At 49.9% G+C, this 24,947-nt stretch overlaps 1 protein-coding gene across 15 annotated transcripts in view; it reads left to right on the top strand.

Annotated features, from left to right (window-relative positions):
• ARSG (arylsulfatase G) overlaps positions 1–24,947 on the top strand; it is a 117,135-nt gene that overhangs the window by 90,237 nt on the left and 1,951 nt on the right. For 14 of the 15 annotated variants that reach the window (XM_082370464.1, XM_082370468.1, XM_082370469.1 and 11 more), the window contains 3 exons: positions 5,138–5,246; positions 12,200–12,320; positions 17,790–17,880. In XM_082370464.1, the coding sequence (XP_082226590.1) occupies positions 5,138–5,246; positions 12,200–12,320; positions 17,790–17,880 (321 nt within the window). The remainder of the gene's footprint in view (positions 1–5,137; positions 5,247–12,199; positions 12,321–17,789; positions 17,881–24,947) is intronic. The other variant, XM_082370470.1, reaches the window with a different exon arrangement.

Here is a 24,947-nt window from a genome sequence, read left to right on the forward strand (position 1 = left end):
GCAGGACAAACAGTACCCAGAGCCCTGCTTCTTTCTCGCCGCAGCCGCCCCGGCGCATCAGGCCACACGCTGCCTTCCCCTGTGCCCAGGGCCCCCGGGCCGCCCCCCACCCCCTTTCCTGGCTGAACCGCTTTGCTCAGCTGATGTGATGAGGCAGCGTCTCTTGCAGTCATCCCTTCATCCCGTGCTGGAGAGAGGCTGCTCCACCGGGCTTGGCGTGCGTCCTGTCGGGGCGAGAAGAGACCGAAGCGGGGGCCAGCGGGCACAGCAGGGCCGCTGCCGACCCCGAGCCCGCGGCCCCCCGGTTCCCAGCCGCCGGCCCTCCCTTCCCTGCTCCAGACCTATTTCCTCTCCGGGACAGAACCAACACCTTGTTTGTCCTCTAACTGACGGCTCCTCTGTCTGGAAAATCTTTTCTTGTTTTATTTGAAGAGCAGAACTGTTCCTTCCTCCCCCCCCGGTGATGAGGAAACATGCTGTTGAATTTGGCATCCTCGGCTTCTAGGAGACCTTGGTTGTCACTTGATGCTGTCAGGCGGTTACATAACCTTTCCCACTAGTGTGCTCTACATCCTGGGCCTTCTGTCCATTTGGGGCAGCGGTGGGACGGAGAGGGGTCGGGGTTGGGGGGACTGGGGAAGGGAGGGGGGGCAAGGGAGGGGCTCTCGGCCCCAGCTGGGGGCAGGGCCAGCTACTGGGGACCCAGTGGAAGTCAAATGATGTCCCCTGCCGGGCTTGGAAGTCCCCATCCCCACACTCACGGCCGCCCCAGGGCAGCCAGAGTCCTTGGCCCCAACAGAGGCCTGACTGTCCTGTGTTTCCAGAAAACTAGTGTGTGCGCTCTGGGCAACCTTGGCAAAGGCGTGTATTTATATTTAGAAATGAAGCCTGCTTCTTTAGAAGGTTATAGAACGTGTGCTCCTCAGAACACACGTGTTCCATCCGAGTCACAAATATAAATGCCTCGAGGGGCCAGGCAGGTAGTGTAAACGAACAACTGTTTGTTTTTGTCCATTGTGGCCAGCATTAGGGACTCGGCAAATCGGATCGAGGGCTCTGTCTAATGACATTCAAATTTAGTTTAAAAAGAAATACGATTCGTGCCAAACCAAACTGTCAGGGGGCTGAATTCAGTGTATGTTTTGCCAGCTTGCAGCTTCTGCTATTTTCTATCTGTAGGTAATTTTGTTTTGTTTTTGATCTGCTTGGGGTTTCTTTGGATGGCATTTATTGGGCGCTTCCGTGGCAGGCACTATGCCAAGGGACCTTGCTTGGAACTTTGTATACATTATCTTACGTCACTTTCCCACCATCCCGTGAGCCCAGTACAGTCACTTCCCCCTTCACGGCTGAGGAGACGGACGTGCAGTGACATTAAGAATTCTGCTCGAGGCTTCACCGTGAGAAGGCGTCCTCCCATTTCCCTTACTAATACTTCTCAACTTCTGGTCCTCAGAGACTGGTGTCAGAATGACTTGGAGTCAGACCCCACCCAAGACTTACTAAATCAGCATCTCTGGGTGTCCTTCTGGCGGCTCCATGTACTAAGAAGTTTGCCAACCTCTGTATTAGCCACACTGCCTTTCTGACTCAGGCAAGCATCGCATTTGGGTCCTTTCTGGGAAGGAGCTCTATTCCTAAGCGTAGGTCGTGGTGAGCCTTCCTCAGGCTGCCCTTTTCTCCATGCATCATGGAGTGGCATTTTCTTCTGTAGCCAGGGAAGAACAAGCAAGCAGTTTCATGAATCATGGTTCTGTTTATATTTTGGTTGCTGAGGCTAAATATTGATTGCTTTAAGTAAGAGGTTCTGCCTTAAGTAGAGTCATAACTAACCGCAAGGGCACTGAAGTGCGTTTTCATGACCATCAGACTTGCGCTTCTCAACAGAAAGCCAAACGCAATGGACCCTTTTGATGTGCCACTGCCGCTGATCAAAGTATGAACGTTGCTCTCAACTAACGAGTAGCTTTTGAAATTAAAAAGTGCCTATTTGACTTTGTGGACTTAACCATTGTTCTTACTCACTGTAACATGTAGGGTCACATTCACGCTCCGATGGCGCAAAGTTATAAAGCTGTGGGCCATATAAAACCTGTCATTAAAAAGCACATAAGCTACAATTAGTTTCAAAATGCATTGTGTCCACTTTCTGACTCTGCCCCTTGCTCTCTTCACGCTCGGCCTGGAACTGGGCACGCTCTACATTAACTCACCAGGAGAGCTTTACAAGGTACTGGTATCCAGGCCCCACCCCCGGCCAATTTAAATCACAATTCTCTGGGAAAGGGACCTTGGCATGGGTATTTCTTAAAAGCTAGTGATTCGAATATGCATTTGGGGATGGGAACTGCTGTCCTAAAAGGTCCTAGAAGGTTTAATGGCTGAGGGTGCTGGCTGTGTGGTTAGACTTGGATTCAAATCCTGACTCTAGTGTTTCTTTGCTGTGTGACCTTGGGCAAATTACTTAACCTCTCTGAGCTTCAGCCTCCTCATCTGAAGAATGAGGATAACAGGGCTTAGCTCACAAAGTTGTCCTGAGGATTAAGGGAGATGATGCCGGGAAGCACTTAGCATTATGGGTAGGTGCACTTAGCTTGGTGCTTAGGAGGGGCTCAATCAATAGGAGAAATTATTGTTACTGTTATTATTGTGGTTAACGGAGGATGAGTTTCCATTAGTAGGAGCAGGTATCACTGAAGGGCATCAGGGGACCAGGGCCAGCTGCTGTGGGTTTCAGTGTTTGCTGGTGCAGATGAACCACAACAAACACTGTTAGATGTTTCTGATAATCAGATGCTTGGTTATCAGGCATCAACCCTGGGGACCCACAGAGAATGCTGGTCGGATCTTTTAAAGTTGGCCCACCCCTAGCAGTGCCAATGAGATACTGGAATTTGGAGTGGGAAGGTGTCCACGCTCTGGGGGATATATTTTTTATAATTGCTTACCCACACTCTGGACTCTTTTAAGATAAATTCCTTTTGAGTACAAGGATTGTGGGCATGGCTGGAATATATAATCGTGTCTTTCTGGTAAAGCCAGAACCCAAGGTACAGCCAGGTACCAGCTGGCCAGTCTTGACAACATGGAGGAGGGATTGCTCTCCGCACCCCAAGTGTCCACACCGAGCCGCTTCTCTCAGCCAACATTTTCCTCTCTTTGTCCCAGTTCCTGGTTCTTTGCAGGGCACTGTCCACTCTGTTGACGTATACATGTTTTATAACTGGCCGAATTCCTTCTAACCTCTCCAGCTTTCAACTCTCTGCTGAAATAAGGCAAACGCATTGACATATTTTTCTCTGAAAACGAATTAGGAAAGTTAATCGTCTGAAAAAGAACAGTACAAAAAGATTATGGCAAATGAGCAGAACCCCTAGTGGTGAAGACCAATTAGCAGATTTATTAATTAGGGGCTAGTGTACCCTTCTGGAAACACCCTGGAGTCGGGAACGCAATCCTGGTGCTGACTCTGGACTCTGGCGCCTGTGGCCCCAACACAGTGCAAGCCCTCAGCTTGGGCCTTCTGGTCGACCCTCAGAACCATTGGCTTGTTTCTTCGAATTGAAACCTTTGCTTTTCCTTAGCATCTGGCCTCAAAGGCTAAGCAAGTTCGTTTGAATTTTGTGCTCCATGGACTTGCAAATAAATGGACTCCATATTTTCACCCACCTATTCCCCAAGCTTCCGTAGAAACGCCCCTCATGGGTGGTGGTGGGGATTATCTGCAGAGTTCCCGCACGTGCAATGTTAGATGCTCCCTGCCCGCTCCTTGGCCTTCAGCTGAAGCATAAGTCATGCATTCCAAGGCCACGTGGGAGTGCGATTTACGCTTGCTGTAGCTCTGGAGTCTCTGTTCCATATGCGTGAATAATTGGGAGTGGGCTCTAGGTATTTATGGGCGGCGTGGCTCTGGACGGGAAGAAAGTATTTGAGACATTTTGGGCCAAGTCAAAGAGTTTCCCATTCGCCCCCCACACAACTCCACTTGGTTCCGAGAGCCCCACCCCTAAACATAAACGGTCCATAGACATGAGTTGTTTTGTGTATCGTTTCTGACTTCAACACTTGGGGGGACTCCAAAGCTGGTTATGAGAAAATTACAAGAATGCCGAGCATTTCTGGTGTCATGTGCTGGGCCAGGGACATCAAAGGTTCCGTTCTCTGCAGGGTGAGTGAAAAGTGACGCAGCCTTGGTCTTCTCGCCCCCTCCCTCCCCATCGTTGTTCCCGCCAGCCAAACATAAGGATGTTGCATGACCGTGGTATGTGTGAGACACACACAGCATTTGCCTTGGAAGGGCTCTCTACACGCTAACCGTGTGGAATTCCTGGCTCAGCTGGGATGAGGTCGGGGTGTGTGTGGGAGGGATAGGGATGGTCATGGTTAATTCAACGCAACACGTACTCAGGATGTTTCCATAAAGCATGACCTCATCCCTTCCAGCCTGCTGGTCATCGTTACACTGGTGGTCACTTTTGACTTGGTGGTTACAAAAATAATTCCTTTAATTACCCAGTGGAAATTCGTAGATTGCACGTAGATTGTTCTTACCACCCCCTGAGAGGCAAGAGGTCGGAGCTACCACAACATCGGAAGAGCTCATTCATTCAAAAAAAAAAAAAAAAAAAAAGGAAATCAAAAAAAGTAAAGTAAAGCAGAGTGAACAAAATACAACAACAAAATCTATGCCAGATCAGTTGTTGGGCAGATCGAATAACTGTGGGAATTTCCGCCTTTATCTCATTTCAAATAGTTTTATGTTTCCATCCTAAACATGATCTGTAGGAAGACACATTCATTCATTCATTTATTCAACAGATAGTTGTTGAGCACCTACTATGTCTCGGGTGCACAGGACTGATGCCAGTCTGTAAACAAGCCAGACAATCTGAAGTGGCCAAAGTGGCATGAAGACACTAAGTGACGTGATTCCCTAGAGAGGGACAGACACAGCTAGTTACGCGTGTTGAATCCGGTAAAATAAAAGCACGTATTGAAAGAGATTAACTACATGAATAAAAATAGCTCGTTGCTAAAGGAAGTCATTGCTTTGTTGGAATTATCAGAAGCTCTTAGAGAGTCCCCGTGGAGAAAGACTGTTTTCCCAGAGAACCAACTGTCTCCCCTCTTCTCACAGGGGGAAGTCCAGCCAAGCAGACCACCTGGGAAGGAGGACACCGTGTCCCGGCTCTGGCTTACTGGCCCGGCAGGGTCCCCGTCAACGTCACCAGCACTGCTTTGCTAAGGTACGAGACCCAAATTACCTTGAGATGTAGGAAAAAGTCATGGATGCTTGCATAGCTAGAGACCTCAAACATCACCTGGCCTGGCCGGGTGTCCCCAGATACTTCCCGAACTCAGATTGTAGCAGCGTGGAGCTGCCTGTAGCAGTCGTGCAGTGGGACACTTTTCAAGCCATCCTCTGGGGGGCCTGTCTCTGGGAAGAGGGCGCTGGGGGCCGTCAGTGCTGGGTCGTGCTGGTGTGCACTGAGGACAGAGGGGCTGCAGAGAGGCCAGGGGTGTCCTCACCACGTTTGGCCTGGGCCAAGCTGACAGGGGTGCGGGGAATGGATCTATTGGGCCCGAAGGATCCCTTCTCTGGGGGTAGGGCAGGTGTCCTGGCAATGGCTCTGTCAAGCATGTCACTGGTCATCAGATGGCACAAGAAAGGAGTCTAGATGTTGACGTGCCCCCGAGGGGAGGGAGAAGGAAGCTGGATCCACCGGGCTGGGAAGGAAAGGATGAATCCTTGGGCGAGGATCTTCTTCCTACCTCTGGCAAAGAAGCTTCTACAAGGAAGGACGATTGTAAACGTGAGCACATCTCATGATTACTCTGATCTCCTTATTAAGGCAGGCTCAGGAGGCCATCTCCTTGGCACAGAACTTGGCTGTGATGTGCCATCCCGAAAGCAACACCACGCAGCTCTGCAACCATGACTTATAACGAGGGCTTCTCACTGGCCTGGAGGGCCCGTCGTCTCCGTGGTTCTGCCCTGAATCCATGGACAAGGGGGCCCCTCCGTAGACACAGGTGCTTGCTCACACGCTCAGAGGTCTTATTCTGGTTAAAGACTAATTTCCTAGTTCCAAAGGTCCTTCACCGTTAACCAAGTGGGTTCTGGCCTAGAGAACACAGCCCAGTAGAGGAAAGCAGGCTTCACTGGTTTCCTCTAGCATCCCAGAGGGGAGGTGATGGGGAGAAGGCGGGGAGACTGAAGCCCGGGGTACAGGAAGGGTAAACAGCGGTGACAGCCAAAGTCGGGGGTGAGTAGGCACTGTCCCTGGCAGCCTCTGGGCCCCCAGGAACTCCCTGTCAGCCCCGTACAATCAGGGGTGGGTATGGGGACGGGGTGCTGCCAGCAGACGTGACAACAGCAGCTCCGGCTGGAGTCTGTGATGTCAGGCTGGCCGGGAAGAGGGCCAGGCGGGTGCTTTTCATGGGCCTGACTTGCTGCAGTCAGGCCAAGGGTTCACGGGCTGGGCTGGACGTGCCGTCTCTCAAGTGACATCACCGGAAACCAAGCTCGTGCTTCTCAGTTGAGAGTGGCATTCTCACCTTCAGTCAACTACGGCTCCGTGATAAAATTGCATCATTTTGTTGATAATTCCGGGCTTCAGAGGTGACAACTGACTTAGGGGATATTTTGGTGAGTGTCCAAAGGAAGCCAGCCTTGGTACGAGGTAACATTTGCTGGGAATTTTACCAGGACACTACCGATACACCAGATCAGCCCCTCTTAGGATATTTTTGGTGTTAAATTAGTCCTGATTGCAGCAAGACAGTTTGTCTCCATACAGTTCATCCTCTTGCTATTTTCTCACGTGAATCCATGGAAAGCAAACTTGGGTGGAGCGCCCTGAATGCCAGGGCCCCCTCAGGGTCAAGTCTCAGGAGGAGGGTGGTGTGATCGCTCTTCAAGAAGCTGATGCTATTATGCTTCATGTTCTTGGAAGCCCAGGCAGACACTCCCACGTATTAGGTACTTAATCACCTCTTCTATCACTTAGTCTACTACTTTATTCCCCAGAGGATATACATCTCCTTCCAGATCAGAGATAACTCCCTCCAGCCACTCTGAGCTGAGGCCATGATCCCTTAAACCAATATCCCAGTGGCCCTACGGGATTACGGACACCAGAGAGTAAAGTTGATGTAAATACTCACGTGAATACAGAAAAAGTAGAAAGGTGTGTTAGGGGGTCAGGGGAGAAGGGGTCGACACTAATCCTATTGGTTACCTTTAGACGTAACTAGTGTGTTAATAATCAGGTGTGCACTGAGGTGATGTGATAAGATCAAAAGAAAGGTCTTATAGATGCCCTGGCCCCAAAGCCCAGTGACACAACTGCAGAATGGGGGAAATTCATTTATTCAACGGAGATGAATTGTTGGGTCCAGGTATGGGTCAAGCATGGCTCCAGGGACCGGGGATGTAAGAACGGTTACATGGGACAGAAGGCTTCTGTTGTTGAGGAGCTGACGTCCCTTCAGGAGGGCAGCACGTCTGGTGATTTGACCCTAAAATTCTAGAGCGGGGTATCTCAACCTTGGCACTGCTGACACTTTGGGCTGGACCACTCTTTGGGGTGGAGGGTGTCCTGGGCATTTAAGGACGTTTACTAGCATCCCTGGCCTTCACCCACTGGATGCCCATGGCTCCCCCAGCCCCAGTGTGACAACCAGAACGTCCCCGGGCGGCTCCAAGTGTCCCCTGGGGGGGACAGACTCATGCTGGTTGAGGGTCACAGCTCTCAAGTGATTCCTCTTGGTCATGGACAAAAAGGGGCGGGGCCTGCTCTGCCTCTGAGCTGGGAGGCCCCCATCTCTGTTCAGAACGGAGGAACGCTGTCTTGGAGGTTCTTGGGGCAAGCCTACAGCGACTCGACGGGTACGGAGGACTTGCAGTAATCTCATCTGAGAAACAGCTAAAGGTCTGCTTCGCCCGGAGAGCGGATGCCCCACTGGGGGACCCCGAGGCTGTCTTCCCATATCCCAAAGGCAGGCAGTTATGTGGAGGGCGATTCGGCTGGTTCTGGGCTGTCTTGAGGCACAGAACTGAGTCCCGGGAGTAAATCTGCAAAGAGACGATGCTCACGCCGGTGTCCTGTGGGCTGGGTGTCACCGCCCCCCAGCGAGGCCCAGCTGGCATCTCCTCTCAAGGCCCCCCGCCCGCTGCTTTCCCGTATCTGGCAGCGGGTTATGGGGGGAGATGGGCAGTGGACCCTCCCTCACCCGCACTCCTACGTCTCTCTGCTCTGTAACGGACACGCACTCTTTGGTGTTGGGGCTTCCTGGTGCTCTGGGCCCCCCCGTGCTCCCTGCAAAGTTGCTGCCGGGCCCTGCTGGTCTCCAGGAGGGACCTGAGGCCGGGGGCCTGGGGGACCTGCAGCCTCTCCAGTCTCCGCAAAGGGACTTAGGCCAGGAAGGGGTGGGCGCCTAGCTTTCCCGGGAGGTAACGCGAGCGAGTTTCCCGCAGGAAGGAACTTACAGCCAGAGGCTAAGGAGCTCGCTCGCCACACCCCAGGACCGTTCCCACTCTTCCACGGCCTGGAGGGGCTCTGCTCTCCTCTCCCTCACTCTAGGCCCGGAGCCCAGGCCCGCACACCCCAGTCTACACTCCAGCGGCCCTGGCCCGTCTCACTTCCCGTCTTCAGATCACACCGGCCACTTCCCAGATGTAATGTCCGCGCTTCTAGGAAACAGCCTCCCTTCCGCCCCCGGCACCCCAGCAGGCACCCCAGGGCCATCGACACGTGCCCTGAGATCCAGGCCAGGCCCTCGCAGCCCTGCAGCTCCCCGCACCCTCCTCGCAATTGCCCAGGCCCCACACGCAGCTTCTGTTGGCAATTCCTTGGATAAAAACACAAATATGCACACTTCCTCTGAAGAGCCTTCAGCGCCTTGGGCTGGCTGAAGCCGTGTGAAGAAAATCTTCTCACGGGGGCAACAGAACCTGCAGTGCGTGCCCCCCAGAGCCGACACGCTCAGATGGCTCTCTTCCGGGTCGCCGTGCCTGCCTGGCCGCCAGCAGGCTCTCGACGGCCCTTCTCGTAACCAAGGCCTCCAGAATCCAAGGCCCACTTGCCCATCAGGGCCGGAGGCGCGGTGCTGGGGGCACACGACCTTTTCATTTTCTTTGAAACCAGAAGAAAAAACAAAAACTTTTAGGTTGAAGAAAAATGGCTTAATATTTCCTCTTTATATATTTATCTTTTTTATTTTTTTTTAGTTTATTTATTTATTTTTGGCTGTGTTGGGTCTTCGTTTCTGTGCAAGGGCTTTCTCTAGTTGCGGCGAGCGGGGGCCACTCTTCATCGCGGTACGCGGGCCTCTCAGTGTCGCGGCCTCTCTTGTTGCGGAGCACAGGCTCCACGTGCAGGCTCAGTAGTTGTGGCTCACGGGCCTAGTTGCTCCGCGGCATGTGGGATCTTCCCAGACCAGGGCTCGAACCCGTGTCCCCTGCATTGGCAGGCAGATTCTCAACCACTGTGCCACCAGGGAAGCCCCTATATTTATCTTTATGTCAACAGAATTGTAAAATATAATTTTGAGTATTTTATATGGAATAAGGAACCACAAAGGCAAACGGACTGAGGTTCCATGAAAGTCAGAACGCGCCTTCCCAGGTATTAGAATGAACTGTGGAAACTTGAAAATTAGGTTTGGGGTTTTTTGGTCTCTTTCCCCAAGGTTTCCAAGACTCCCGGGACCAATTTCTTAGGGAGGGTTTGGAGTAGCGGGGTCCCTTTGGTAGCCTTTGCAGGACTGATGCTTTCTCCAAGTTCACGCAGGGGCCCAGGGTCTGGGGCTGTGTGTCCCGGGAGGATCTCCCTCCTCCAGGGCTCCCCTCGGGGGCTTGGTTTCCTCCTTTACATAAGGAAGGACTCTTTGGTAGCCTGAGCTTGGACTGGCAAGTCCTGGAGATACAGAAGCTTTTCTCACGGACCCGAGCTTTCCTCTGTGCTCTGGAGGCTCCTGCCCGATTCTGAGACACGAGGACTCCATGAACATTAGACTCCGTGCTGTATAATGAAGATGCCAAGCCTCACGATGACGGAGGGGGGAATAAGACGGGAAAAGAAAATGTACCACACCCCCCCCAAATCTAAGGCAGATCCTGTTCTTCTGGCACCGACCTGACCCCTCTGGGAGGCACGCCTCTCTTAGGGGTGCAACTGAGAGAAAGTGCCGAAGCAGCCGTACCAGCCGCCCCGGCCTCTTCAGCCTGCATTGCAGTCCTCCGGACTGCCTGGTTTGTGGCAGGGACCTTGGACTCTGGACAGGTTTCTGGACTGTTCTGTACTCCGCAAGGGCTTACTGCGTACTTCTTGCACTTGCCTGTGCGTGGGGTGCCAGCTCCTGGAGCGTGCATCGCAAGAGATAAGCCACCGGCTCTGTGGACTGTGGAAGCCAGAGGCACACCAGAGACGCTCTGTACCGTAGTCGAGGGAGAGATCCTGCTTGGGGCTGTAGACAGAGCCCCGGAGCAGAGGAGAAGGGGAGGCGGGCACGTGGCAGGTCCCTTCCGCGGCCCATCTTGGGGGGCGAGCCTCCGCTCCCCGGACCCTGGGCTGGGGAAGCAGCAGGTGGGGCCTGGAGGCCTCCCCACGAGCCCAGCCTCAGGTGGACCCTCTTTCCCGGGATGTCCAGCCTCGTGCGGGCCTGGCCCTCTGGCTCCGTCGAGTCCCACCGACTCTCCGTTAGCCTGGCCCTCAGATAAACAGCTCTGTTCTTGCCGAAGAGTTTTTGTCTGACCTGAGCACAGCAGGCTGGAGGGAGATGTGCCCTAGAGTAGCGGGAAATGGTACCACGTGACTTCAAAGAAAATCAAATTCACAAAATCCACCAACGTGTTCACAGTGGCTGCCTTCGGGTGAGGGGCTGTGTGTGTGCTGCTTCTTCATATTTCTGGATGTTATGCTTTTTCCCACCCTGAACACTGACTATTTTGTAACAGGAATAAAAGAGCTAAATGAAAGCGGATGGAATGTGTCACACATGACGGCATTCTAGACAAAGACTAGCTATTTGCGACACGGAGACCCAGGGTGGGAAAAATGAAGGAAATGTTCTCTTGCAGACACCTGTCACACACTGTTCCCTCTCAGCGGGTGGCAGTGGCCTAGGTGGTGACAGGTAGAGCCCCTTGGTTCTTTTTTTTTTTTAACTTTTATTTTATGTATTTATTTTTTAATTAATTTTTATTGGAGTATAGTTGATTTATAATGTTGTGTTAGTTTCAGGTGTACAGCAAAGTGAATCGATTATACATATACATATATCCACTCCTTTTTAGATTTTTTTGGCATTTAGGTCACCACAGAGCATGGAGTAGAGTTCCCTGTGCTATACAGTAGGTTCTCATTAGTTATCTATTTTATACATAGTATCAATAGTGTGTATGTCAGTCCCAATCTCCCAGTTCATCCCACCACCCCCCTCCCCGCCTTGGTAACCATAAGTTTGTTCTCTACATCTGTGACTTTATTTCTGCTCTGCCGATAAGTTCATCTGTACCGTTTTTCTAGATTCCACATGTAAGCAATATTACACGATATTTGTTTTTCTCTTTCTGACTTACTTAACTCTGTACGACGGTCCCTAGGTCCATCCATGTCTCTGCAAATGGCACTATCCCATTCCCTTTTGTTAGAGCCCCCTGGCTCTTAGGTAGGTCTGCAGGGATGTCCCTGCGAGTGACTCTAACACAGACATCCAGTGAGCACCCTGAGTGCCAGGGCCTCTACGTGCATTACCTGTGTCTTTCATCCACGCTGCCACCCAGTCAGGCAGGTACTATTGTTATCATGCCCATTTTATTTTTATTTTTTTGGCCACACTGCGAGGCTTGCTGGATCTTAGCTCCCTGACCAGGGATTGAACCCGTGCCCCCTGCAGTGGAAGGGCGGAGTCCTAACCACTGGACCGCCAGGGAAGTCCCCTATCATGCCCATTTTAGAGAACAGAAAACTGAGGGCTAGAGAGACAGATGGCCGAGCTGAGATTGGAGCCCAGGCAACACCTGGCTGCAGAGCCTAGGTGCTGCCCCTGTAGGAAATGCAGGTGGGGCCTGAAGGCGGAACAGGTAGGCAGAGGGGGCTCGGTCTGGGCTGGGCTGGGCGGCTCTTGACGCCAGCACGGCCAGGGAGAGAGCCTGGGGGCAGCTGGGGCCAACACTGTCTCGATCTTCCTGCAGCGTGCTGGACATCTTCCCCACTGTGGTGGCCCTGGCTGGGGCCAGCCTGCCCCGAGGCCGACGCTTTGACGGTCTGGATGCCTCAGAGGTGCTGTTCGGCAGGGCGCAGGCCGGGCACAGGGTAAGTGGAGGTGGCGCGTGTCCCACCTGGGCTTCTCCGGAGGCGGGGCGGGCCCCCTGCCCCTCATCGGGGCCTGGCTGCCTCCGTGCAAACAGAGCCATCGTCAGAAGATGCCGGCAAGCGGCCACTGGAGATGCAGTTTGTCAGCCGCCGAGGGGTCATTCCTTTGGGAGGAACGTGTCCTTCCGCTCCCCCCTTCTTCCCGAGTCAGTCCAGTTCATCAGTGCAGATTTCTGTGCGGCAGTTTTGGTGTAGGGTGGGCGTCCGTTGGGGCTTATTCCCTATACCGAATGACTTTTTTTCCCCTCACCATCATTTAATTTTCTGACATGCCCTAGGCACGCGGCACATCTTTGTTGGATGGGGTGCATGACCTGCGTCTGTGCGTTGTGTATTGTGGGGCTCCCCCGCCAGAACGGAAGCTTCCCAAGGTCAGGGAGCTCACCATGGAATTCTCAGAACACCTAACACAGGGTCTGGCGTCCGGCCAGCGTGCAATAAACGAGAACTGGATGAGTAAACAAATGAACGAAAGATGCCCTGGGTGGCAGGGCCGGGTCCTGGAGGGCTCAGCACACACACGGCCCTCCAGCCCCCAGGGTCCCCTCTTCGGGGTGCTCTGAAGCCCTCGGTGACAGCGACAGCCAGGAAGTGTCAGGCCGGGTGGCCTTTCCCTGTCTTTCTGTGTGTTTTACTTTTGCCAAAAGGAAGAGGAAGTGGGAGGAGGGAAGGAGACCGGCGGAACCCGGAGCTCTTCTGGAAGGCCCCGTGAGCCCGGCTCCTCAGTTAGGGACCCACACATCAAAGGGTTTATTTCTGGCTTTACTGCGGGTCACATGGAAGTGAGTCAAATGTCCTGGGGCAGTTCCTGAGGCTGCCCTTCCCCACGGCCGGCACACTGGTCCTGAGCGGCCACCAGGGCTTCTCCGCGATGCTCGGAGTGGCCCCTGGAGCAGGATGGCTCCTCCCGGCCTACCTGACCCCCTGGAGCTGCAGCCCCTTCCAGGCCGAGCCCTGCTCCTGCAGGACAACCAAGCAGGAAGGTGGCTTCCGCCTCTGGCTGGGAGTTCGCAGTATGTGACCCTGGGGGGTTATCGACGACGTCAGCGGAGAGATGCTCCCGCGTGTTTATGACCACGGCTGCGCGCAGAATGATCGGGGTCACCAGGAAGCGCTTCAAGGACTGTGGGCTCCTTGACGTTGTCCGTCCACGGGGGGAGGCCAGCGCCCGGGCGCGGAACTTCCGCTTCCAGACGGCAGAGAGCTCGCCGTCTTCCTCAAGCCGCCGCTTCCCGCGGACCCGCGGAGGCCCCGCTCGGGGCTTCGCCGTTGCTGGTCTGGGCCCCCAGGGGACTGGGCCCAGGGACCGGCAGGAGAGCCAGATACGAGCCGCAACACCGGCTGGGGTTTTCGTGGGGACATGTGATGTGTGTGGGATACCCCGTGGCCCAGGAGGGGACAGCTGCCACTCGCCGCTCGCCCAGAGCTCTGGTGGCACCTTCCAGGGTAGAGGCACGTGGGCACTGGCACCTGTGGGCCCGGCCCAGCCTCCCAGAAGACTGGACTCCTGCAGCGTTAGTCCAGACACCTTAGAGGTCAACGTAGGTCGCCGCTGGCCCCAGATTCAGCCGCTACGGAGACAGGAGTACGTTGTCTCGAGTCTGCTGGTGGAGGGCCAGGAGGGAAAAATACATGAGTGACTGTAGAAATATACATACCTATGCACACATATACACGTGGGTACACACACACGAGCACACATTTGCGTGCTTTTTGTCTTTGGTTTTTGGTTTTTGGTTTTTGGTGAAGCATGCAGGATCTTAGTTCCCCGACCAGGGATCAAACCTGGCGCCCCCAGAGTTGAAGCGTGGAGTCTTAACCACGGACGGCCAGGGAAGTCCCTTGTTTTTGTTTTGGTATTCAGTAATCATTTATTGAGTAACTATCACGTGCAAGGCACTGTATCATTCTGGGACATCCAACTGTGTATAACCTTAAAGCCTTAAAGGTTAGACTTAAACATTGCCACCTGTTTGGAACATTCCTTAATACTCAAATTAGAATATATTGATTAGTTCCCACAGCATACACATATGTATTTTAATAAACACAGCTGTGTTCACCCTTAGGTATATGCTGGGCTTACAAGATTCGAGTATGGGTTGGTTTAGAAAACCATTCCAGTTTCAAGAAGCTCAAAGTAACTCCTAGACCGTCATCTCAAAACAATATGCAAAAAGTCTCAGCGGTTGGGTTCTTCCCTATTTTGCAAACGAGTAACGGAAAGTCGAAGAGCTGAAGCAACCTAGGGCCACGTAAGCCCTGGCACCCTCCCCAGGTCCTGCGCGGAGAGGTTTACAAGCAAATGCTGGGCTGTAGGTCTTCCTGCTGAGCGGTCTCACCACCCACTTCATGGACAGCTAGGGTCGCTGATGCCATGCTGGGTATTCCTACACCTGCAGACCGTTCTGCTTCTGATCTGGAGGGGTCTGTGTCCAGGCAACGAGGGCAACCACAAAGGGGGAGAGGGGAGCGGGCAGGAGAGGGTGCACAGCCTGGGGGCAGGCATCCCACTCTAGGCTCGCCTGCTTCCCAGATGGAATTTGGAGGTTGCAGCTCCACTGCTGGTCAAGTCCTACTACCTCAGCCCCAGGTTGCCATGACCGAGTCCAGAAACTGTCAGCCGAGGGAAGGCTTCTTAATGGCTCTGCATCTGTCCCGTCACGACCAGTCTGGGGCTGTGTGGTCATACAAGGCTTGGTCCATCCCTGGAGACCATACATTGTAGAAACGGAAGTCGGGTCTTGGTCTCTGCACCGCTGATCACTTCTCTTAGGGATAAGGGAGGCCCCCTAGTGGCAAAAGATGCTGTCCGGAGCGGCTGGCATGAGGCTGACGGCCTTTGGAGACCTGGGTCTGTGCACCCCGACCTGAAGGGGTGGGAGACCCCTCCTTCTGGGGTGGGCACCAGCCTCCAGAGAGGTAAGGAGGTGCTCCCTGCTTGAAAAAGCAAAACAAAAGAAAACAAAGCAAACAGGTAAGAAAGGCAACCAAGAAGATGCAACATGTTTGCAGAAGATAAAGTTATCTTTGAAATTCGGACCGGGTGTCCTCTGGAGAGGAAATGTCTTCAGCTGTGATTCATGTGTAAATTTGCCAGCCTCCTTCCTATGTTGATATAAACAAGAACGCCATAATCAGTCTGCTCAGAGGGGAAAAGAAGGGCATATACAAGTTCTCCAAAATCCATCCGCCCTCCTGAGAGCGAGCCATTCTGCTTGCTCTTGGATTCTGGAAGTGGCGCCTGGTAACACCAAATGAATGTCCAGCACACGGCAGCCCCCGCTTATGGAATTTCTGTTTCTGTTACTGAGCCATAATGTCAATGGCTCGAACCCGCGGGCCTGGACTCCCATCTCCTGGATGTCTGAGTACATCCTAGATCTGTTGACAATAGATTTCCCAAGTCCCCCACTTCCTGCCCTCTCCAGAAGGAAACAAAACAGCCTCCTGTGGTGAGAGGCTTGGCTTCCTTCAGGGTTGGAAGAAGTGAGGGTTTTGAGTTACGACTTCTCTTCCTGTTTGGAAGGAGCCTGCTGTCATCACGCCGGCTGGGGACCTGGCAGGCCCTGTCACAAGAGCACGGAAGCAGCAGGTGTGGGAGGAGCCCCACCCTCGCTGGCATCCTTTCAGAGCCGGGAAACTTGGGGGGACAGCTGTTTACCGCTCCAACAGATGTTTCTCATTTTTTTTTTTTTTTTTTTTTTTTAGCTCCATGGAAACTTTGAATCACGTAAGCGCCTTTCCAGTGATATATATCGGTCATGATTCATACCAAGGCGGTCTCACGTTTCCAGCCCAAAGCCACCAACTTACCAAGGATGCTGGTCATTTATTTTCTACCACACCTTGTCCTTGGGAACCCTGAACTAGGTGTTTCCATTCTGGAGGGTGATTCTTTTTATTTTTTTATTTGGGGGGCCACGCCACTTGACTTGCAGGATCTTAGTTCCCCGACCAGGGATCGAACCCGTGCCCCCTGCAGTGGAAGCGTGGAGTTGGAAGGTTTCCTTCATTGATGACTTGCTCGGTCTGAGTGCGGTAGGACGGAGTCAAAGGTGATCTGTGTTTGGAGGGAAGGCCGTGCCCAGTTCTGGAGAAATCACACGGAGACACCCTCACGTGAGAGTCAGAGAGTCGACTGGATGCTGAAGAAGCCGTTTTTCAAATAGATCCAAGGATCACCACCAATCTGTGTCAGGCTCCCTGGGAATATTTCTAAAACATGCAGATCCCAGGCCCCGTCTTGACCCTGAGGGGTGGGGCTCAGGCGGGGGCCGGCCTCCTGGGTGGGTGACCCCTGCTGTCACAGAGGGACCCGCACTTAGAAGGACCCTGTGTTTGCTTTAAAGCACATGTGCTGTGGCCACCTTGAAATTCTTAATTTTTTGTGTGTGTGTGTGTGTGGGGGGGGTAGTAATTAAAAGAAAATAGCTTTTTAAGAAATTTATTTTGGGACATCCCTGGTGACGCAGTGGTTAAGAATCCGCCTACCAAGGCAGGGGACACAGGTTCGAGCCCTGGTCCGGGAAGATCCCACATGCCGCGGAGCAACTAAGCCCGTGCGCCGCAACTACTGAGCCTGCGCTCTAGAGCCCGCGAGCCACAACTACTGAGCCCACGTGCCACAACTACTGAAACCCACGCGCCTAGAGCCCATGCTCCACAGCAAGAGAAGCCACCGCAATGAGAAGCCCGAGCACCACAACGAAGAGTAGCCCCTGCTCGCCGCAACTAGAGAAAGCCCATGTGCAGCAACGAAGACCCAACGCAGCCAAAAATAAATAAATAAATGAATAAAAATTTTAAAAGAAAAGGAAATTTATTTTGCTGAAGTATAGTTGATGTACAATGTTGGGTTAATTTCTGCTGCACAGCAAAGTGATTCGTTTATACACGTATATACATTCTTTTTCATATTCTTTTCCATTATGGTTTGTCACAGGATATTTAGTATAATTCCTTGTGCTATACCGTTGAAATTCTTAATTTTTGGACAAGGTTTCTCTCATTCTCATCTTGCACTGGACCCTGCAGATGACATGGCTAGTACTGGCCTAGGAATCCAAGCAGAGCTGTAACCCACTCCGATTAATTGACTAGCAAAAACAGCTCTTTCACACAGGCTCCCGGGAGTTGGATGGTGTAGACCACAGGCCTGTGTCTGTGTTTGGGGCTGGGCTGGGTGTCAGAGGGTGGGTTTGGCGGGTGATGGGGAACAGGGACGCTACAAAGAAAGTAATGCTGAGACTTCCCTGGCGGTCCAGTGGTTAAGATTCTGCGCTTCCAATGGAACTAAGATCCCGCGTGCCGCGCAGCGCGGCCAAAAAAAAGAAAAAAGAAAGTAATGCTTTCCAGGGAGCCTCTAGCATGGTTTTCTTATTTGTAAGCCCTGCCCCCCTTTCCCAGGTGCTGTTTCACCCCAACAGTGGGGCGGCCGGAGAGGACGGAGCCCTTCAGACTGTCCGCCTGGAGCAGTACAAGGCCTTCTTCGTCACCGGTGAGTTACTGAGGGGCCCTGTCCCACCCAGACTCTCGCTCAGGCCTCCGGATGATGGGGGCTGCCCCCTTTCAGGGTGCTCTCAGCATCTCCGATGGTGCCGCCCCAAACCCGGGCCCAGAAGGAGGGCTCAACACACAAGGGCCCTGCCCAGGCCCTCTGTACCTACAGGTACGCTAATAAGGCCTTTCTGCTGTTCGCCTAGGTCTCCAGCCAGCTCAGAGCTGGTCCAGCACATCCACAATGTCCACTTTTTCACATGAAAAACATTTCATCCCACGGTTATGCTTTCAATGCCAGTCTGGCTGAACATTCAGTGCGAGCTTAGAGATATTTTGAAGCAAGAGACTGTTTCAGAAAATAGATGTTAGAGGTCTATTTAGCAAACCCAGGTCTCTCTCCTTCTTGGCTCACCCTGTGACCGTCTTAAACGTATATTTTAGAAAGGTGATAGCAGATCAGCATGGTTCTCAAAGTCTTGCAATGGCTTTTTGCTTCCAACTGAATTCGGACTCCCTCCACCCTGGGTCCCTATACTTTCCTAGTCTTAGTTCTCCAAGAGCGACGGTCCTTTTCCTTGGCCTCCAGATTAAAATCCCTCTCAGCTTTTAAGGCCACCTGCATTGTAGAGCTTCTCGTCTTCCCAGCTGGGTAGGATATGGAGAACGCCGGTATTTACCACATTCTGCCATATATGCCAGTTATTTAAGTACATCTTTTATTTCTTCTAGTAGCTTTAAGCTCTCTAAACTCAGCCTCTGTAAGCTCTTTAATCGTTGTTGTCTTGACATGCTTGGCACAGAATCTTGCATCTGGTAGGAACCCTAACACTTTTTTTTAATGAATGAAAAACAAGCTCCCTCCAACGCCCCACACCCCCCCAAAAAAAACCCTCACCCAAATCTGGGATCTGATGTGGATTCCAATTTGATTCAGTTATTTATTCTTTTTAACTCAATTTCTTTTTTTAAAATGAATTTATTTATTTATGTATTTATTTAATTTATTTATTTTTGGCTGTGTTGAGTCTTCGTTTCTGCGCACAGGCTTTCTCTAGTTGCGGCGAGCGGGGGCTACTCTTCGTTGCCGTGTGCGGGCTTCTCATAGGGGTGGCTTCTCTTGTTGCGGAGCACGGGCTCTAAACACACGGGCTTCAGTAGTTGTGGCTCTCGGTCTCTAGAGCGCAGGCTCAGTAGTTGCGGCGCACGGGCTTAGTTGCTCCACGGCATGTGGATCTTCCCAGACCAGGGCCCGAACCTGTGTCCCCTGCGTTGGCAGGCGGATTCTTAACCACTGTGCCACCAGGGAAGTCCTGATTCACTTATTTAAGGTTAGAGCTTTCCAAAGAATTATATAATAAAGAAGAAAAATTTATTTGCCCTGAGGGTGAATAAGTGACCCCAAAGAAAATGTGGCATAAAAACCAAACAAGTTCTTTGAGTTCATCACTTGAAGGATATTAAAAATGCCACAAGAATCTTCGACTTTCCAAGACCTAAAGTGCAAACCAGTGAGATGTTTGTTATTCTTTCAGATGGAAAGTGTCTAGATTACAGCCCTTACATTACTCTGTCTCAGAGGTATGGTCTCTCCAGGCTGAGTTAATTTCAGAAGTCATAACCCAGCCAGAAAGCCCTTGTCTTCACGGTGCTGGGATCATAAACGCTACTATGAAGTAATAGGACTGTTTGAAATGATCACAGTCAGACAGGAATTATGATACCCAGGGGAGGTCTGTTCTTCTGAGGCATCACCAAACTCCCAGGAAAGTTAGCAAGGGAAGAATGGAAATCTCAACAGATGGGAGGCGAATAGGATGAAATAGGATGAAGCCTGGATGTGCTCTGATTCCTCCTTTCCCCCATCCCCGTCCCTGAAAATCTGCGTGCTAATTACATAAAACTGCTTTGGGATAAGTGAGGTGAACTGACATCTACTCCATTAGATCAGAGAAAGATGTGTGTGTCCCTCTATGATGAGGGTGTGATTTTTGGGGTCGTGAACTAGGAGCAGCTTTAAAAGGCAGCTAGTCTGTTTTGGTGTGTGGCCTAGAATTAAGTGATCTTATTGTTTTTTCCTTTTTCAAAAGAGTAATTGAGGAAAACTTTACACACAGTGAAAGCCACAGACCTAAACGGCATGATTTGATGAGTTATTATAAATGTATATACTTGCATAAGGACCCTCTTAATGCTGTGAATTACATCGATTGGTTTTCAGATGTTAGGTCAACTTTACATTCCTGGATAAATTCAGTTGTGATGTATTCTTCTTTTTATATATTGATGGATTTGATCTGCCGAGATTTTGTCTGTAATTTTCCTTTCCTGCAATGTCTGTCGGGGTTAGGTATCAGGGTTTTGCTAACCTTGGGAAATTAGTTGGGAAGTGTTCCTTTCTCTGTTTTCTGGAAGGGGCTATAGGAGATTGGTATTATTTCTTTCATGTCTGATTGAATTCATCTGTGAAACTCTTTGGACCTGGAGGTTTCTTGATGGAAAAATTCTTGGTTATCAATTTAATTTCTTTAATAGGTATAGGGCTATTCAGATTTTTAATTTCTTCTTGTATCAGCTTTGGTAAGTTGTTAAAATAATTTGTCCATTTCATCTGAGTTGTCAAATTTACTGGCCTAAAATTGTTCATAATATTCCCTCATTATCCTTTTAATTAATCTTTAATGAAGCAACTTTTATCTCTGTTAATTTCCTTTATCGTTTTCTATGTCATGATTCCTGCTTTTATTTCCATTCCTTCTTTACTTACTTTACTCTCCTTATTCTAGTTTACTAAAGAGGACATTTATATAATTAATTTTAAACCTTTCTCATGTTCAAATATAAGCGTTTATAGCTACAGTTTTCCCTTTAAGCATTGCTTTATCTGTATCTCCCAAATTCTGTGTTTTACTTTCATTATCTAGTTGGAAATATTTTCTAGTATCTTGTCTAATTTCTTCCTTGACTCATAGGTCATTTAGAAAGCTGTTGCTTAATTTCCAAATTTTGGGGGCCTTTTTTAGCTCTCTTATCTTTGTCATTTCTAATTTAATTTTATTGTGATCAGAAAACATACTCTGGAAGTTTTCAATCTTTTGAAACTTACTGAGACTTATTTTATGGCCCTGCAGATGGTCTGTCTAGGTGAACATACCATGTGGAAGTGAAGCAAATGTGTATTCTGCAGTTCTTGTGTATAATGTTCCATAAATTTCAATCAGGTGGAGGTGTTGATAGTTGTTTAGATCATCTATATCCCTCCCGGCTTTTTGTCTAGCTGTTCTATCAATTATTGAGAGAAGCGTTTTAAAAATCTCCATTTAGGATGTAGATTGTCTATATTTCCCTTTAGTTTTGTCTTCCTTAAAAACTGACTCTTGATCCTTGTGAAATATCCCTCGTTATCTTGGTACTCCATATCGTGAAGTATGTTTTGTCTAATGTTAACATAGCCACTCCAGTTTCCTGTGCTTACTGTTTGTGTGATATATCTATTTTGTTCCTTTCAACTCAACTGCTTTTATATTTAAAATGCATCTCTGTAGGCAGGAAAGAAAGGAATCTTGCTTTTTCACCCAGTTTGATAAGGCTCTGCTTTTAAACTGGAGAGTTTTGACCATTTGCTTTTCTCTATATAAGATCATTTCATCAACAAATAGAGGTGGTTTCACTCTTTCCTCCCCAGTCTGCATGCCTTCTGTTTCTGGGTCTTGCCTAATTTCTCTGGCTAGAACCTCCAGTACAATGTTGAATAAAAGTGGTGACAGTGGACATTCATGTCTTGTTCTTGATCTTAGGGAGAAAGCTTTCAGTCTTCCCTCACTAAGTATGATGTTAGCTCTGGGTTTCCCACAGATAATTTTTTTTTATAGAGTTTTTTTTTTTAATTATTTGCTTTATTTATTTATTGTTATTTTTAAAATTTTATTTATTTATTTATTTATCCATTTATGGCTGTGTTGGGTCTTCGTTTCTGTGCGAGGGCTTTCTCTAGTTGCGGCAAGTGGGGGCCACTCTTCATCGCGGTGCGCGGGCCTCTCACTATCGCGGCCTCTCTTGTTGCGGAGCACAGGCTCCAGACGCGCAGGCTCAGTAGTTGTGGCTCACGGGCCTAGTTGCTCCGCGGCATGTGGGATCTTCCCAGACCAGGGCTCGAACCCGTGTGCCCTGCATTAGCAGGCAGATTCTCAACCACTGCGCCACCAGGGAAGCCCCTCACAGATAATTTTTATCAGGTTGAGGAAGTTCCTTTTTATTCCTAGTTTCTTGAGTGTTTATATCATGACAGAGTGTGGGATTTTGTCAAATGCTTTTTCTGCATCTATTGAGATGATCATTTTTTTGTCTTTTGTTCTATGAATATACATTGCTTTACACTGACTGATTTTCATATGTTGAACCAACCTTGCATCCGTGGGATAAATCCCACTTGGACATGGTGTATAATCCTTTTTATATGCTGCTGAAATCAGTTTGCTAGTATTTACCGAGGTTTTTTTGTATCTCTATTGTCTGCAAGCCAGGGAAGAGAACCCTCGCCAGAAACCAAATTTTCAAGAACCTTGATCTTGGACTTGTAGCCTCCAGAACCATGAGAAGATAAATTTCTATTATTTAAGCCACCCAGTCTATGGTATTTTGTTATGGCAGCCTAGGCTGACTAAAATAGCATTTTAAGGCTTCTCCACGTCTTTTCATGGCTTGAGCTTATTTGTTTTCAATGCTGAATAAAATATTCTCTTGCCTGGACGTACCACAGTTTATTTATGCATTCACCCACTGAAGAAAATCTTGCTTGCTTCCAAGTTTTCACAATTATGAGTAAACCGTTTTGACAGTTATGCTGTAAACATCCACGTGGGGGTCTTTTTGTGGACATAAACTCATTTGACTAAATAACAAGAAGTGTGACTGCTAGATCGTATGGTTAGAGTGTATTTATTTTGTAAGAAACCACCCAGGTGTCTTGCAAGGTCGTGGCACTCTTCCGCATCCCCCACAGCAGTGAGCGACAGTTCCTGCTGCCCCACAGCCTCACCGGCGTTTGGTGTCGCCACTGTTTGTCGTTTTGGCCACTCTAATAGGTGTGTCGTGGGGTCTTATTCAGTTTGCAACCACTGATGATGTACAGCGTTGCGCACCCTTGCATACGCTTGTCCGCTAACTGCGTGTCTCCTTGGGTGAGGTGCCGTTCAGGTTCTCCTTCTCACCATCCTGATTGTTGAGATCGAAGAGTTCTTTGTGTATTTTGGATAACAGCCCTTTATCAGATATGCCTTGTGAAAAAATGTTCTTCTCGTCTGTGGCTTGACTTCTTGTTCTCTTGACAGGGTCTTTCTCAGGGTCTCTGAGCTTCCTTGATCTGCGGTTTGGTGTCTGACATGAATTTGGAGGAAATCTCAGTCATCATAGTTGCATAGATTTCTTCTGTTCCTTTCACTCATTCTTCTCTTTCTAGGGTTCCCGTTACACTTTTTGTAGTTTCCTCACAGTTCTTGGATATTCTGCTCTGCGTTTTGCAGATTTTTTTCCCTCTTTGCTTTTCAACTTTGGAAGCTTCTTTTGAGATACCCTCAAGCTCAGAGATTCTGTCCTCAGCCGTGGAATCTACGAATGAGCCCATCAAAGGTATTCTTATTCTTATTTCTGGTACAGTGTTTTTGATCACTGGCGTTTATTTTTTTCTTTTTTCTTAGGATTTTCATCTAAAAGATGACTCCCACCCCCCCATGGGGTTTTTAACTCTTAGACTCACCCACACTGAGCCTCCTGCCATTTGTTAATCACAGTTCGGATTTTCCTACCAGGGCACTGGTTCCCAGAGGTGCCTGCTTGTGGGTTTCTGCTCTGGTATGTTGTGATTCTCTGTATTCACCTGTCTGTCTCCAGTTTGGGGGGCAGAGGTTTGCCCTGTGACCTCACTTCTCTGATGGATCTAAGAAGAGTCACTGACTTTTTAGTTTTGTTCAGCTTTTTACTTGTTAGGATGGAGGGCTGACTTCCAAAGCTCCAAATGCTGGACCAGAAACTAGAAGTTTCCTATTGAGTCGTTTTTAAAAACTGGACATTGTGTGTGATGCATTGTAGAGATTCTGACTTTCAGTCTGAGGAGTGTTGACTTTGGTTCTCACGGGCAGTTAATTACTGCCTAATCCCCTTAAACTTGAGGAGGCTTGATTTTATGCTTTGTCAGAACTGGGCTCTGTTGGATTTTATCCTTAATCTTAGGTAAACGCCTTCATTCCGGGATACAGTCTTTACTCCTAGCATGAACCTTTTGGGACTTCAATGGAAAATATGAAGTGTTTATCAAGCCTTTCTAATTTAACAGAATTCACACTCTAAATTCTACCTTCCCTGCACTGGGTAGCACAGAAATGCGTGCTGGGCTCTTCAGACTTGTAGCTGTTGCTAGAATCTGTGCATGCCCAGCTCAGGGGTCAGCCAAGGTTTTGAAGGGAGTTTATTTGCAGATCTTAAGCCTTCCCCTCTCCGGCTCTCTCCTTCCCAGGATTTTGCCCACCAATTTTCATCCGTGGTGGCAGCTCTGAACTCTGTCCCCTGACACCTCATGCCAAAGAGACCGCAGCCCCCTCCTGGGGCTTTAGCTGCTCCACGCTGCTCTGACTGGGTGGGTAGGGGGTTGTCCCCAGGGGAAAACACTTAAACACAGACCCCGCCCCGTGCGGCCTCCTGCTTTCAAAAATCAAATTCCTTTCTGCCTGCATGGATGATTTTCTGGTGCCTTCAATTGGTTGGGTTTTTTCCGTATGTTGCCTAGAACTTAAAATTGTCATCTATGGGAGGATGAGTTTTATGTGAGCTACTCCACTATTCCCTTAAGTGGAAGTCTTTACTTTTTATAAGAGGAGTCAGTCCCCACCTTCGCTTGACTGATTGCCAGAGCTCACGTCACCTCTGTTTATTGGCAAAGAAGAAGAGCCAACTTCAGCTCCAAACACTAGGCAACGACTCTCTCTCTGTTGGACAAACTGAAACCCATCCCAGGAGGAGAAGCAATACCAGAGGGCTTCCTGAAGGCGGCGTGATCTACCCATTCTTCCCTCT

The sequence above is a fragment of the Balaenoptera borealis genome, assembly GCF_965194805.1.
Source record: "Balaenoptera borealis genome assembly, chromosome: 20".
Taxonomy (NCBI): domain Eukaryota; kingdom Metazoa; phylum Chordata; class Mammalia; order Artiodactyla; family Balaenopteridae; genus Balaenoptera; species Balaenoptera borealis.